A 16,791-nucleotide genomic window follows, 5' to 3' on the forward strand; every position below is an offset into this window, starting at 1 on the left:
GGAGGCCTCGGTGCGTGCGCTCCCAGGTACGCCTTGCACCTCACACAAAGTTACTTAGGCATCGGTAGGAACGTTCAGGTTTTTGTCTACGAACGCTCAACTTTTTGTCCACATTGTCACGTGTCACTCAACAGCTTATAGGGACTAGTGTGACCTTGAATGTGTTTGACCTCCTGCTTTTTTAGTATCTTGGCTTTCCCTGCACAGCACTGATAATCTTGTGGCTGTGATTTACTCTCTGACCGCTGAGATATCCAAGTGCAAAATGCATTTTCCAAATGGAATATATCAACTATCTGGTTGGAATGGAAACTGGGTGAGCTGTGCTCTAGTGTCATGTGTAGGCTTGAAAAGAAACACTAATTGAATTTTGCTCTGCACGTGAAGGTCATTTCTTTATACAAACTGCCAGTCACGATATGCATAGTTGTCCTTAAAGCAAAAACACGTTTCATAGTGACTCCTTCTTACACCTAGAATTAGTACAGGACATGGGGCCTCCATGGTAAAACACGTACCAAGAATTCAGAACTATTATAACTGCCTCCAGGAGCACTGCATTAAGAAACTGCTTCATGAGAGGTAATCTGTCATTCTCTCCACTTCTTGGCTGGGACCAGAACATTTTATTTAGGAAACTGGAAGCAAGCAACAGAAAAACACCAAGTTGGGAAAATGAAGAAAGAGTGTTTGAGAACAAAGTAAAATTTTCTTCCTAAAAACCTGCAAGTAATATTCTGAAGATTATTTAAATACTTTGGGTTTTCTTAATATTCTTATGCATAAGCGCTGGTAATTACCAGCCCAAAAGTGATTGCCCTGAAGAGGGTAAGCAGGAAGACAGGCTACAAACATTTACTGCTACATGGGGACTTAGTGCTTCCAAAACTGTGGAATTCCTTGACAAGTCCCTAACTTACCTGATTATGTTTGAACTACAAAGCAGAAGGCTGCTGCCTGGACTGGCAGAGACCTTCATGCCATTTGACAGCAGATCTAGGCAGCTGGCTGGGTACACTTTATGAAATTGTCAAGTCTAACCTCTTAGGGCATGAGGAATCCTTGCTGCTACTGTCCCCAGCTGGTAACAGTTGTCCCTTCTCACAGAAACTGACTGCACATACAGCCAGCCCCATATGGAACAGGAGATCGAACCTGTTGATTGTCTCTGCATTTGCTGGGAGCAGACACACCAGCAGTTACTGTATCTCAGCTGAAAGGTGGCAACTTTTTACCTTACTCCAACAAAAGCAAGAGCACCTTCAATTGCACACGTAAATTTCCTTCTGCTAGCAGAACAGTCTTTCCATTGACTCACTGGAATACTGTACTCAGGTACTGTGTCCAGTTTTAGGCTTCTAAAAAACTTCTGGAATAACAAACAGAATGAAATGAAAACATCAAGTTTTACTCTGTGAAATGAAAGATTTGAAGGGGTATGCATTCTGGAACAGGTAGCAGCAAAGGAAATCATCACAGTTGTTGAGAAATAAGAAAAGTCGTAAGTCCAACTGCAGAAAGGGAAATTTACTTTCCACTGGAGGCAGACATTTCCTAGCATGAACTTAGACAAGGATTAGACTGAACCGGAGGATTTGACTGTTCATTGATGGTTTTAGGAGAAACTAAATATTTGTGGACAAATGGTTTATGTAGAACTGATCCAGACTTGAAGCAAGGAGAAGGCACCTTTCTGAAGTTCCTTCCAATCCTTTATTTCCAACTAAGTATTTCCCTAACATTTGCTGTTAATTTTGCACAATTATGCCACAGACAGAAGTAGACTGGAACGTATAAAATCTGTCAATGAAGTCATGGCATGCATTACAAATGAAATTTCTAAAACCTTGGTGCAACTAAAGTAAATTTTCCCCCTTCCTTTTACCCTAGCTTTCTAAACAAACCCTGTTTGCCAGTTCAGTTTTCAGTTAAACTTGTAAGACAATCTAAATAGAATCTAGGTGCAATATTGACAAACAAAGTCAAGGATGACTTCAGTTCTTGCACAATTAACATTTACTCCAGATTTCAGTCTTTCTTCTTCAACTGAAGCAGGTGGAAGGTCCTAGTTTATATTTTAAAATATTTTCTATATATCTAACTGTAAGTCAGCAATCTGGTAGGAAAAGGACTACAAATACATTGTATGCTTAACAATCCAAGATACAAATGACCTTAGATCACTGAACAAGTCTGCTGTACTGACTCACTGCATCTTATACATTTGCACAGCGAACACTTCATGGATTATTCCATACCTGCCTGTGCTTTGGACACTCAGCTTTCTCTCACCTCTTTTTATTTGTTTATAAACACAGAGGGCAAGTTTGTAATTCTCTAACTCTGTCAGTTTCAGCAACTACTGACTCCCTTGCAGTTAGGATACTGTGTGCTGTGCTCCAGGTGTGACAGTTTCAAAACCAATGGAACTGGAAAAAACAAACAAACAAACAAACACAACACACCACACCACCCTTTCAGGCTTATTATCATCAGGCAACCTGGCTTCAAATATTTTAGGAACCTCTGAGGGTTATATCTCCCTCCTTCATTCCATGCGACTCCTATATCTGGGGCCTAAGGCTAAGCTAAAATAAGTATCAAACAGGTGCAGTCCACATGTAAATCTGTTATCCAAAAACAACAACAAAAAAAATCTTACAGAGCACCAGTGGTGTTATTCTAATTCAAAGCTAACCAGCTATAAAGGTTTGGCTATATTTTGGAGAGAAGTGGTAATGAGACACATGAACATAGCTTCTCAAACTACACAGACTGTTTTATGCAATGCAAAGAATGTAAGGAAAGAGACTTCTGCTATAGCTGCCTGAGGATTTATATTCAAGCACTCTGCCATTCCTGTTTATATTTCTATTCAAATTATTTCCATGTTTATCCTGTTTCTATACTGCAGGCCAGTTATACTAGTTCTTACTCAATTTTTCCTCTTTGAAATAAGCAGATGCAGTAAAGCAGAATAAATTAACTATTTAGAATATTCCTCACAAAAAAAAAAAAAGATACTGTTGATTTGTTTTAGGTATATTCACATGTTGTCCATATCAAATAGAAAGTGCCAAGTCTAAGAGTCTGGTATTTCTTCTCAATTTCTCTTCATAACTGGAAAACACCCATACTGTTTTGGTGTATGCAGGACCTTTGGTAGACACGTGTTTTTTTCAATTTCTTTTTCTCATAAATTGCAGGGCTAGAAGACCAATGATCAAACATAACTACGTAATGAAAAGTGATAGATGTGTAAATCAAATGGGACAGAACTCTAAAACTGTGTAAAATTCTTATCTGGAAAGTGCAATGTCAGAGTATTTAAAATGAACATAAGGACCTCTGGAATTATTGGTGTGAGTCAGGAAAGCTAAGGAAGTCTTCTTATTAACAACAGCTAGCTCACATGAGAATTCTGCTTCCCCAAACAAGAGGGGAAACTGCAGATGACAGAGGAAATGAATAGCATAAATTTAGTCATATGCCTAAATCTTTGTCAGATTGAGGCCAAGAAAGATGCTATTGAGACCATCAGTTCCTTCCCTTTTCACCCACCTATTAGTACAGGCTTTTTTCAATTATGCCTTCTGTGGCACTTAAACAAAACCTGTTGGTGTCATGAAGAAAAGCCCTGCACAAAGGGGAAGCTCATCTCCCCCTCACTTTCATCAGGGGAGAGAAACATAGAAAAAGGCTCCCTGCCTAAGCTGGAATGTTGCTTTGGCAGCCTGAACAGCCCTGAGGAGTAATGTTCTTTCTCTTTCTTGATGACAAATAGGGCATAGATAGATCTCCTAGCCCAAGTGCCAAGCTCAGTGGCCAGGCAAGGCAGCATGGATGCTACCTAGAATGCTGTCTGGACTAGGACATAAAATTGTTTGGGGTGGAAGGGACCTTAAGTACCATTTAGTTCCAAACCCCTGCCATGTAGAGGGATTCCACCCACCAGATCAGGTTGCTCAGGGCCCCATCCAATCTGGCTTGAACACTCCCACGAATAGGGCACCCACAACTTGTCTGGACAACCTTTTCCAGTGCCCCACTATTCTCTGAGTAAAGAATTTCTTCCTAACAACATCTAATGTAACTCTCTCCTCTGTCCCCCCTTTTCCAATCACTGTGTGCCTGTGTAATAGATGACTTACACATCTATTAAACAAGCCAAACTAGGGAATAAGGGTCAGAAGGGGACATAGGTGTAGGCTGGTCTTACCATCTTGCCCATCCCTGCAGCCAGACTTTGCAGCAGTCCAAGTGGTTTCTACAGTTCTCCTCTGGCAGTTCTGAGATGAGGTTAGGGATTGTGGTTGCTGTCTTTCATCCCAGCTGAAAAAAAGCATGCTGCAGTCACAAAGCAGTGATAACCTTCTCTCTAAAGCCCTCCCTGCCAATACCTCTGTTTCTATGTCCAACTGGACAATTATAACTTAGTTCACACTTACCCTCTCCAACTTTAACTGATCCCTGGCAGTTAAAGAGCTGTTGGTGCTGTTCTTTTACAGGAAACAGAAAATGTAAGTGCCTTAGTTCAGACATTTCAAATAAAATCCCCCACATAAGTAGCATATAGGGTCCTTGGTTGCTTCTTACTAGCACCAGACAGTGAAGATAAAGCAGCTGTTGGAGGTGAATAATCTTTTTTTTTTCCATGCCACAGTTTCTATTCTGCAGAGAACTTTTTCAAAAAGAAAACAAACAGGTAATAGATCCAAACTCTTAGGTATGTAAAATGCTAAAAAACTCACTTCCAGTGCACTCTCCTTTGCCCCATAAAGTCTACCTTGTACACAAGAATTTGGCTCAGTGTACTGCTGCTTATCTTAAACTATCAAACTTAAATATACAAAATGTGATTGGAAAACATGAAAGTACACAACCCACTGATTGAGAAATAATGTTCATCATCATAAAAAAATAAATTATTGCAACAAGTGGCAGAGCACTTAGTAGAGAAACCAGTGGCCTTTCTCCTGATTGCTCCCCCACAGATAATTACCCTCATGTATGTATACATACTGGTTTTGTTCAGCTCAATGACTTCACTTTCTTTTCAACTCAGCATTTTCACGTGGTCCTTCACAATGCAACCAGGAGGTAAGTGACAGTTTCAAAACAAGCACTTTGAAAGAATGAATGGCTGTCAAGTACAAAAGACTACCTCATCCTTATTCAGCACTGCCACATCTAAAGAGGAAGAGAAACTGGTTCTCCTATCAACAGTCAGCTGCACAAGGGACTTTACTTGCATTGGTCTCTACTCCCGAAGCTTAAATGCTGAAAATCCATGAAATTTCCATGGATATTCATATCCATGGATATGAATGAAAATGAATCAGGTAATAACAGGGAATCTGACTTCCTATGCTTGTGTTTTGGAAGAGATAAAAAAGGCATCTCTTTAAACTATTCTAGCTGCACACACATACCTCCAATGCAGACAAAACTGGCTTACTCCTCTAACTCAGGAGGGAACACACAGTGTCCATCAGAGCCTAGAAAGGACACAGAGGTTTAATTTTCCTTCTTTTAAACTAACCCAGGGATGGGAATTAGTGTAAAATGGAAACACACCACACCATCAGTATTTTTCCAGTAGCAAGGAAGCATTATGTCTGAAAGAACATTTAAGCACAGGGTTTAAGTCCAAATACCACAACACACCTGGAGCTAAAAATTTAGTAGAATATGTGCTTTCAGACAGATAAACCAAAGATCTGTTTAGGCTAAAAAAACATTTAGTATGTCCTTGTGAGTATAAACTGCAATCACAGACAATAATACACAAAATGCTATTATTTTTTAAAATAGCTTTGTAATCTGTGTTTACAAAGAATGAGTCTTGTGTAGGAAGGAGCTATGCTACAAATGACAAATTTGTCCTTAAATGCACCAAATACCTGGTAACAAAAAAGGGAAAGAACCTTATGCTAGCATTGAATAGGTCTGCTATAGTTACATCTTCTGAATACTTCTGGAACTACTGACTTGACCTTAAAGTAAGTATGTTCTGTGCTGTGCATTTTATTATGTTTAAGAAGCCAGTTTAGAGCTTTCAGGCTTTCACAAGGTCAATACAAACTACGTATACACTAAAAAAAATTACACTGTAATTATAGAACTTATCTTTTATCCATTAGATATATTCAAAGCAACTTCAGGGTCTCTCCTGCATAGGAGGCAATTTGTATTTCACTGCAGGGATCTTAGTGTCGCCAAAATATTTGTTTTCTTGTAATAAAACATATCTAATACAAACACATGCTTGGTCTAATGGGAATTTAAGACTCAAAAGTACCATATGGGTGATCAAAACAAGTTCTTTGGATCAATTATTAACATGGAAATGTCTAAGAAACATATGCCAAGTACCATGGAGAACAAAAGATTTTATATCTTGTAACATACAGCATAATACCCAGGGACGTTACTTTCACACTCACTCACATTTAAAGCTCTGATTATACACATTTATTGTTCTTTTCAACCCAAAAGAGTAAATCAGACTCCTTGATCTCATGAACACTGCTAACCAAATTTATTGCATTTATCCTTCATTTTGACATGGATGCCAGATAAAGAAGCTCATTTGGTGCCAGTGATCTCACATGTGGAATGAGAAAACAAAAGCCTTGTGTATCTCCTGTAAGACAGGAGACCAAGATACTTTTTCTTTAGTTTACTAAACCTTTGTATATCCACTGAAAAGAGAACTGATACAGCAAAGACATCTATCTCTCATCCTTGTTTCCTGACTGCTCTGAAAGTAGTAAGCTTTAAGCAACTGATTTGCTTTCTCTTCATTTATAAAATTTAATTAATATATCAGAGGGGACATGTATCATATCTTCATTCCATTTCCTCTTAGAAGGAAAGGGGAAACCAAATCAAAACCCAAAACCAATCAAACAAAAATCAACCAAACAAAAACCCAAAACACACACACACACAAAAAAAAAAAAAAAAAACCAGATTGAGAACAAGCAGACCAAGCAGATCAGGAAGGAAGGTATACATACCACAGCAGATAAAGGTATAAGAAAAATACTGATGCAGTGGTTATGAGGCATCAGTGGTCATGGACTGCACATAACATAATGCCCACAAATATGACATTAGTCTTTATTCACAGGCACAACTGCAACCTGATACAAGCTGAAATTAATCCTAAACAAAAAATAAAGTTGTCTGATTTATGACCTCCTAATCATCATCAATTTTCAGACCTTAGATACTTCCAGAACATTTACTGACATACATAGACAAAGTCATTTTTAGAACAGATTCATTCCCATATTTCCATATTTTAAAGCAAATGCAAAAAGCACCAGTGATAAACTCATCATGACTATTTTTCATAGGAACAGCAAAGACAAACAATTAATGAAAACACTAAGAAAAAAACACTTATCTTTCCCTTATCTGCAGAGAGAAATCAGGCTGGAACCCTAATTTCAGTGAACTAGAAAGTCTGTGATTAAAACAAAAATCCCCAAAGTCACCACCCTTAATCACCAACCAAGTTTAGATTTGATTATAAGCAGATTGACTTCAGTCACAGCATAGACTGACACAAGAAAAAAAGGAAGAAGACAAAACATAGTTCTGAATTTAAATAATTTTCACCTACATAGTGCTCTGTGCACACAGATCTTCAAACCCTTTACAAACTGTGAATAACTGCTCTTCTCACCTTCCATCTAAAGAAAAAAAAAAAAGCCATAGTGCTAAAATAAAAAGTAGCAAGAGAGCTGAGAAAGAACTTGCAGAAAGGTCTCACTTCCAAAATGAAAGCTATATTTGGATTAGTTTGACCCAAACCAGAAATTTCAATGTCCATGCCCCTCAACTGAAAAAATTAGTAGCAGAATTCCAGAGTCATTCTCAGATTTTTAACTCATTTGCCTTGGCAGGGTCAGTGCTGAAATGGAAATCTGAAAGACTTCTATTTGAAAAACATCAGAATATCTTAATTTTCTTTAAAAACAAAAAACCAGCTTCAGTTCCCCAGAAGCTGAATTCTCAGGAAAATGGGCTATTAATCTAGCAGTGCATTAGGCAGGCTGATTAGCAGTCAAACTTACATTTCATCAGGCAGAGAACACGCTGTCTTCCATTTGGCATGGCAGTGCCCTGGAAATACACCCCCTTCATGCTGCTCATTGGAAACAGGATCCATTTAAGTTTAAATACCAAACAAACAAATCCCCTTGCTTGCAGTTTCAGCAAATTAATTCATCAGTATTAGCTTCCTTTGTTGAAGTTCCTTGAGCATATCAGAAACACACGTTTTCATTTCACTGACATTTCTTGTTCTGCTTGAAAATTCAATGAAAAGCTGCCTATTTATCTTTGCATGTACATCCACCCAAGTTATGTCATCTGGCCATTCACCAGCGTGATCAAAGTTCCAGGCACACAGGTAATTGACCCCAAAGCACAGTGTTTGAAGTCCATTTGACATGATTTGTGTTATTCTCTGCGTCAATAATTATTTCATCTGTTGTCCGCTACACTTACAACCAAAGAAGAGAAAGAGAACACAAACTACTATTCAGTGCAGCTTGCTTAAGATATTCTCCTGTCTCACTACAGGAATAATTTCAGGTATTCTAAAAAATAGCCTACTTTCTTGAGAATAAGGCTGTATAGTTATCTGCAATAATTATGATTAATTTCTAATGTTACTATAAACTTAAATTCTCAATTCAAAAATCATAGTTGAGAACCATGAACTTTTCACTAGAATATATATACCTGACTGTCCTTTTCATTGCTTCAGCTGAAAATCATTCAGAACTAGTAAAACAAATTTGTTTTCTTTTTGTTTTCTTTCTTTTTGTTGCAGGATGAACTCCCACCATGGAGGTAACATGTGACTTCTTTAGATTGTATGTACACCCAAATGAAACTGGGTTCCCAGGAAACAGTAACACTGAACTTCAATGGGAGTTAATAATACAGAGGAAGAACAGAAACAAAGGGAACGACGAGCAACAGACTTGACTATTCAGAGGCCAGAAATACTAAATTTATAGTCTGGGTTCCCTTCCCATCAGAGGCAGGCCAGTGGCATTAGTTGTGGTTTCATCAGATCAGACCTGCACTGTGCTAGTAATTTACAGACTGCGGCCAAGGAGGAGCAGGGAGGGCATGGAAAGAAAAAGAAACAAAACAGAGAGAGGATTAGAGCTAACAGCCTGGTACTATATTCATCCTAAGCAAATATGAATCTTCCCATCATTTCCAGATCAATAATTTTCATCAAATGATTTATTAAGAATCTGAAGTGAACAGTTTAATCAGAGAAATGCCCCTGTGATGAGGCTTTACCCATTCCTGGATGGAAAGAAATACATACCAGATTAGATTTTCCTTGTCCAAATATACTCCTGAGATTCCTGGTCTCCATGGCTGCTTCAGACACCCAGAAGCTAGCTACACATCCTACCTCAAAAGGAAAAAAACACGTCAGGTTGAAGAAATCTGCATGCATAATACGCCCTCAACCAGCACTGTGGCATAACTTGCAGGATATAGCTACATCTTATATACCCAAAATCACGCCTCATGTTTAGTTGTAACAGCAATAACCATAAAACTATAGCATCTATTCCTGAGTCACTTGTCTTGGATAATTAGTTTGCCAAGAGCATGAGTCACCAAGTTAGAAATTAGTTAGAGTATGACTCATTTTTAATTTCATACTAATATTATCCTTAAAAATAAAAAGGACTCCTCTCTTCCCCCCAAATCTTTAAATGTTTTGGTTCTTTTTATAATGCCAAAATGTGCTTTACATAGAATATCTGGATCAAATGTTGAAATAATTATCTCATTTTTATAATGCCTTTCACCCAGAAGGATCTCACAGTAATTTTTAAATGCATGTGTGTTCTTCAGTGGTCCACACAGACAATGTACTGGGGCAGTGAGACAGTACTTGGCAACACTGTACAAAGCACTTGACTGAAACTGAAGTCAGATCCTATAACTTTTTTAAACAAGACAGGAAAATTCAGATGCACAAAACTGAATTAGCAACAATGGGATTTCACCGTTTACCTCTCCATTTTTGCAAGACGGTTTATTCTGACTACTGATGGTCAGATCAGCCAGTACTTAGTAGCCCTCAACCTTTCAGTTTCTTCAGATTTCAGTTTCACCTTATTGAATAAAGTTTCAGTAAGGAAGCCTGATACATTTCAAAACTCTGCTTATCCTTGGCTGCAGCATGTTGTGACAACATCAAGCAGGGCAGCATCAAATTGAGAACAAGATGTTAAACTACCTTTGGGAAAACTCTAACTCTGCAAGTCCGGATATGCTCAAAGGCTGCAGTCCACGCAGGCACCTGCATATTCGAGTCCTTGCTGAAGAATTGCCAAACATGCAACTTTACAAACATTTTAGCCTTGCCAAGACTGCCTAACACAAGAGAAGCAGCCCTGCCCTCCTGTCCCACCAGCATTTCTGCCTGCTCTTCTGCTGCCCCACCATCTGTTTGGCCACACAGATGTACTGGCTGATTTGGCTAAAAATAATGGCATAAGAATGTGCCAAAAAACAAGTTAAGTGCTCATTAATCCACCCTTTGAGAAGAACTGAGACTTCTTGAGTTTTCATAGCCTTTCATCTGCTAGTCCAAGGAGCACTGCAGTCCAGTTGCATGGTACAAATGCAGGCTGTTCTATTCAGGATTGTGGTTTTGTTCTGTGCAGGGCAGATGTCTAGCATGTATTATTCTCTGCCTTCTGTTTGTTTTTCCTCCAGGATGGCCAATGGCCAGCTGGTAATTCAGTCAAATGTAAGTACTGGCCATTTGCTATTGTCAAAGAATCATTATTTTCCAGGTATGTCACTGGTTAAGAAATTGGTTTTTCTCAATGTTCATTCCTTGCCCTTTTATCATGCTGTAGGATAACCATGTTCCCCAAAATGAGACATTAATTTTGATATCTAAGCTAAGAGGCTAGTGAAGAAAGCAAGGCTCCTCCAAAAGGTAATTTGGGTTACAATTACATAGCTTAGCTGTACCATGTAGGTCAAGAATTTAACCTAGGCCTGAGTCCATTCTGAGTGTCTCTCAGCACAGGCTGTACAGGAAGCCCAAGTTAAAAAAGGTCAGTGGTGTGACTTTCCCACTCCAGTCACATCTTCACGTGAGTAAGAGCAGAAGTCCTGAGTGCCCAGAGCCAGGGTGACATTCCAAGGAAAGGTACAAAATGTCAGGGAATGGCACTAATTCCTGAGATCAAGACAGATGGTTGACATTTGGCAAGAAGAAAAGAAACTGTCTTGGGTGTCAGAGCCAGCAAGATGAGTAATACTACACTATAACATAGCCTGCTCCTTGGATTTAGCCCATGTTATTTGAGCAGAAAACTTCTTGCTCTTGATCCACTTCTTTTACAGGAACCTTTTATTTCTGAGACACAGAATTGTCCAGTCCTCTGGCTTCTAGAGAGAACTTACAGATGTTTGTATGCATTCCTTTACTGGAATTCTTTCAGCTTCTTCACCCAAAAGTTATATATCTGATATATATTTAGTGGTATCTTGGCCAGTTTTCCTATTTCAGAATTGCATTACTCTAGATAAGTATTGAATTCATGTTCCAATTTATTTATCTTGTTAAGCTTTTAGTAAGATGATAGAGTAACAATTGAGAATGTACCTTTTAGCAGAATGTCTTTGGTAAAGTTTTCTGGGGCTGTTCTGAAGGTTCTGGGACCATTAGACAGCTATTTAGAGCCTGCATCTTACATAGCACTACAAAACAATCCCCTAGCAATATTCTTCAAAAAGTAATACTAGGGATTAAAGCTTGAAGAATGCCATGAAGAATTTCCATAAGCAGCTTGGAATTGAAGTAAAATTTCTGAAACCTCAGTTGAAATAAAACTCAAACATATGTTTCATTTTAGGGAAAGCCAACCCTGAGATTTTACCTTAAATTATAGTTACTCTTGTTGGTATTTATACAGCTCAGCAGATGATTGAAAAAGAATCAATAACACATGGGGAGAAATAAAGTTTTATTAATAAGATTTGGAATGCATCTCCAGCCCTTAACCTGGAGCTAGCACACTGTCTGCAAATAAAATAGTTAACATCATGTATACAAAAAAGTGGCAACATACCTGGGCTCAGACTTGGACCTGGAACGTAAAAATATATTATGCAAATCATTGCAGAACTGAGGCATAGCTTTAGAAGAAATAATAATAATAATAATAATAATAATAGTAGTAGTAATAGTAGCAGGAGGAGGCATTTAGGCATTTCAAGAAACCAAAGACAAGCTGCATGCACATTTCAAATACCCTTCATGAAATATAAGCAACATACATAAAAATAAATTTCCTGAAGTAGTCAGTGTTTCTGGACTGTATCTTCTGTATCAACAATACAACTCAATTTTTATGACAAAAGGTTTTAAGAAATTGAAATCCACAGGAAAACTAAGATGCAAGATCCAGACTAACAGTACCAAAGCTCATCCTGATTTACTCTACGTACAATATTCAATTTATTATTCCACCTGTAGAGCCATTTCTAAGACTATGTCCTGAGGTAACAGTATAATGCTGACTAGGAGGAAAGAATATTAACCAACTATTCAATACCAGCCATCAGTCTTCCTGCTTGTGGATTCTCTGGCAAGATTTCCAATGATGTGATTACCAGTAACTCAAAAATGCCTCATTTACAGGATTCCCAGCTAGCTGGGCTGGTGCTCATTTATTGGGGCACAAATGCCCCACAGGCTACATTTAGCTATGGAAAAGCCATCTATGCACACTTGCTCCTAAAAATCACACAGCACACAATTTAAGAGTAGTCATATTTTCTCATTAAAATACACAAAATTTCACAGAATAAAATTTTGACAGTATATTTTATTAATTATATTCTTATTTATCATTCTATTACATATTATTATATTAAAAATAGTTTTATTATTGAATGCAGATATCTTAAACCCCTAAAAACTAACTACACCATTTCACCATATGACTATTAGTCAGAAAAAACAGCTGATACATTTACAGGACAAATACCTGTGTCACAATGTGAAAACACTTCTTACCATTTATGACAGGTAGAAGGTTCTGATTTCAAAATACAAGATCTGACCTTCAAAAGAATGATTACTTGAATTAAAGCATTACATAGAATTACTGAAAGTTTTTGGCTTAATTACAATTTAAAGGTTGGTTACAGCTGAAATGATCTCTTTGGTTCATCAGAAAATGATGCAATAATTCAAAGAGGGATGGAAGGAATTCCAGAGGGTGGGGGGAGAAACAGGAAGACACAGAAACAGCTTTTTTTATTTCAACTGCACTCTTTCCAAAGACAAAGTCTTGAATTATGCAAAGTGAAAGAAATACATTTCAGAAAACATATTTCAAATCTCCTCCTATCTAAGTCAACCCAGCTCTTGCTGAAGGAGCAATACTCTGTTTACCATGCACAGATTTTTATGTGAAGCTTTGAAGATTTAAAAATGGTATGTTGAGCACATGTGGCACATTTTCATTACATAAAACACCAGCATGGGACCAGGTGGCCTCTCTGCATCTCTGAGAAGCACAAGCATGGCAGTGTCCAGAGGACAAGCTTTAAGGCATAAGCAGCAGGTTACAGGTGCCTCCAGCTGCCCATCAGCGACCTTTCCTTCTTTCCTTTCCAGGCCCTTGACTGGCTCTCTCATGTTTGAATACACCCCTGAAGGCCCATTTTTGCAGTGAGCCTATGATTCATTTTCCAGATAGTATTTTATATTCCTAGAGCACCTCCAAGGAATAGCCTCATGTCCATCTGTGAGCTCTTTCCAGAAGGTTTCCTCCTACCCCCCCTGAAACCCCACAAGTACTCAGCTGTAACCCTGGCTATAAAACAGCAGCAGCATTTGCAGACTGAGGACACAAAGCTCCTGCCTCCCCCAGAGAAGGGGGCCTGATGTCTCAGCCAGCTGCTCCTCTTAGTCCAGCCTGGGGCAAAGCCTTCCATGAGACTGAAGAAGTAGCTCATTGCTTAAAACAGATAATAAAGGGAAACACACCTACATAGCTAAAGAAAAAAAATGTGAATCAACAGCCTGCAATGTTATGGGTCCATAGAATCAGCTGTGTGTGCATTAGAAGCCTGAAGGCAACTGATGAGAGTGGGGCAAGGAGGGTGCAGGATCAAATGAAAGTGTGCAATGCATGCACCAGACTGTGCCAGGAACAGGATAAATGACATGCACTGCTCTGAAAGACAGGAATTCAAAAGGGCTGGCAGGCTCCCAGGAGGACTGCACGGTGCACCACTCTCCTCCAAGGTATCTCAGTGACAAGGAACAGGAGTGCTCTTGCAGTCAGCTCCAAATGGCCCCTGCAGAAGGACCTGGCCTGCACCCAGGATGGGACACAGCACTGTCAGGGCAGGGGAAGCACAGCAGAATCAAGGGTGATGAGAGAAAACTCATGCACTTGGCAATTCCCTGGGGAAGGTGAGTTGAGCACAAAGAAACTGAAGCCACCTCTGGTTTGGCTGCCACTCAGATGTGCTGAAGGATGCTGGGGAGTGTTGCTGTGTCTCTAATTACTTCTGACAGCAATGCAAAAGCAAGCTGAGATGTGCTGTCTCATAGGGCATCATCTCACTGTCATGAGTAGACTATCCACAACTTCTGAATCCTGTCTCAAATACAATGAACATAAGTTTCTAACAAGTCCTTTACAAAAATCTTTTCCTCTTGTGAGTGCCAAACGTGCTACACAACTTGTAAAGAATTTGAAAAGAAACATAATCAAATTTCAGGGGTGAATGAGTTACTGAATGCTGTTTTAGCAGCAGATATTTTTGTTGCAACTGGTGTTCTTGCACAAACCAATTAAGAATATTTTGGTAGAAAGCCATAAAGCTTATTTACATAGATGGAGTTTCACCATCTCCCACTCCAAAGCAGGCTGGATTGGTTATGCTGACCTAATGTTTTCTTCACCATGGCTTGCGTGAGGCTGGGAACACATGTCAGGTTTGGTCTGCCCTTTCAGTATCCTGATGGGAGTCCTTTGAGATTCCAGTTTAACTTAGGCAGTGCATGTAGTATCATAAAAACAGTTTCAGAAATCCAAAATTCAAACAAAATCAAAATATTGCCTGTACAAGGAGCCTTGTGATGCCCCAACTTAGCAAAAATAATGTTCTGCAGGTCATAGACCCAATGTTTTTAGGAAATATTCCCAGATCTTTGGTTTTCCTTTCCAACAACCAGAATACAGCAACTTTCATATTTTTTCCCAGAAGCTATTTTTTTACCTTATTTTCAGAGGCATTCTTAGTCCTCCCCTGGTATGAAAAAGGTGTTTTGGCATTAGGTAAGTTCAGTAGTTTGTATTCTATTTAAGACAGAAACCAACATTATTTTTAAAACCTTACCTGGACTTTTACAGTATGATTTCAAGAGCTTTTCAGTTTTGCTAGCAAACAATTTCAAATTCAGTATTGCATCATTTTCTGCTGTTAAAACAAACCAACTGTTACAATGTGGCCTACAACCTAACTGAAATCCTTCAGTATACCTCTTTTACTGATACGATACAGACTCTATTTAAGGAAAGATAGGATTTAATGTTAAAGACAACCTCATGAAAGCAGCTGATACATAATCTGTGTAGAATTATCCTTTTATAGAATTGCTTGCTTTTGCTGGCTGTCTTTTCTTCAAATGAAAAACAAACATTTAATTTTGGCAGATACTGACTACTTTCAAGTTACTTGTCCTTTTATTTCAATTCAAAACTGGCAGACATTTCTTATTAAAGTTCAAAGAATTTCTGTCTGATTCTAAAGAGAAACTCATGTTGATTTTTGTCACCAAATTCTGTACATTTCCATACCCTGACATTGCAGAAACCGATGATCTCACTTGCATTACAACATTGTTTCAAACATAAAGCCAAAGAATTCCTCTCATTGCTGATTAAGAAATGAAATGCCCATCATGCAAACCTGGCACCCAACAACAATTTCTGCCTGGGGAAGCTTTTTAAACAAAGGTACCACACTAAGTGTCTTCCACAGCTTTCATTTGCCAGGACTGGAACCCAGGGCACGGCTCCAGCACATCCTGACCTTACACCGGGAGTTTCCCAATTCGGCTGATCCCTGCTCTGGTACAAGGCATCGAGCAGGTCACCGGCCTCTTCCCTCTCACCACCTGCAAACAATGATTATCCTGTTTACAAACAAACAGCAGAAGGGCTGGAATCACCCGGAGCCCCGGCAAGCTCCGACTTACACTCGTCCTTCTGCCGCGCCTGACACAGGCCCGCGGGGCCAGGGCGCCTTCCCGCGGCAGCCGAGGTCCCAGTGGCGCTGGGGGCCGGGCGCTGGCGGCCCCGTGTGGCCGCAGCCTCGGCACAGCCGCCCCGGGCGCTCCGACCCAGCGGGGCGCAGCCGCCGCCCGAGGGCAAACCGGGATAGGCAGCCCCCCCTCCGGGACTACACTTCCCGTCGAGCCCTGCGCCGCGGCAGCGCCGTACGCCCAGGAGGCCGCGCGGCGCCGTGCGCTGCCATTGGTCGGATTCGAAAAGAAGCCGCGGCCGGAGCGGAGCGCGAGTCCAGCGGCGGCTGGGCCGGGCAGGTGAGCGGCGCCGGGGCCAGGGCCGGGCCGTGGGGCCCTCGCTGGCAGAGGGGTCGCGGTGCTTGTGATTCGGGGGTCGTGGGGACCGTGAAGCGGTGTGGGTGGTCTCTGTGGCGGGGGACCCGCTGCCATCCCGGTTACGCGGG

General features: G+C 39.9%; 2 protein-coding genes across 2 annotated transcripts in view; one reads left to right on the top strand and one right to left on the bottom strand.

The window, feature by feature from the left end:
- The window catches only part of PANK1 (pantothenate kinase 1), a 35,269-nt gene extending 26,959 nt beyond the window's left edge, over positions 1 to 8,310 (bottom strand). The window contains exons 1-2 of the mRNA XM_058810306.1: positions 8,088 to 8,310; positions 4,220 to 4,332 (exon numbers count right to left, since the gene is read on the bottom strand). Of these exons, the coding sequence (XP_058666289.1) occupies positions 4,220 to 4,332; positions 8,088 to 8,182 (208 nt within the window). The 5' untranslated portion in view covers positions 8,183 to 8,310. The remainder of the gene's footprint in view (positions 1 to 4,219; positions 4,333 to 8,087) is intronic.
- An 8,277-nt stretch (positions 8,311 to 16,587) lies between these two features.
- KIF20B (kinesin family member 20B) overlaps positions 16,588 to 16,791 on the top strand; it is a 30,618-nt gene continuing 30,414 nt past the window's right edge. The window contains exon 1 of the mRNA XM_058810309.1: positions 16,588 to 16,645. The gene's annotated coding sequence lies outside the window, so the exon portion shown is untranslated. The remainder of the gene's footprint in view (positions 16,646 to 16,791) is intronic.

The sequence above is a fragment of the Ammospiza caudacuta genome, chromosome 9 (genome assembly GCF_027887145.1).
Source record: "Ammospiza caudacuta isolate bAmmCau1 chromosome 9, bAmmCau1.pri, whole genome shotgun sequence".
Classification (NCBI taxonomy): Eukaryota; Metazoa; Chordata; class Aves; order Passeriformes; family Passerellidae; genus Ammospiza; species Ammospiza caudacuta.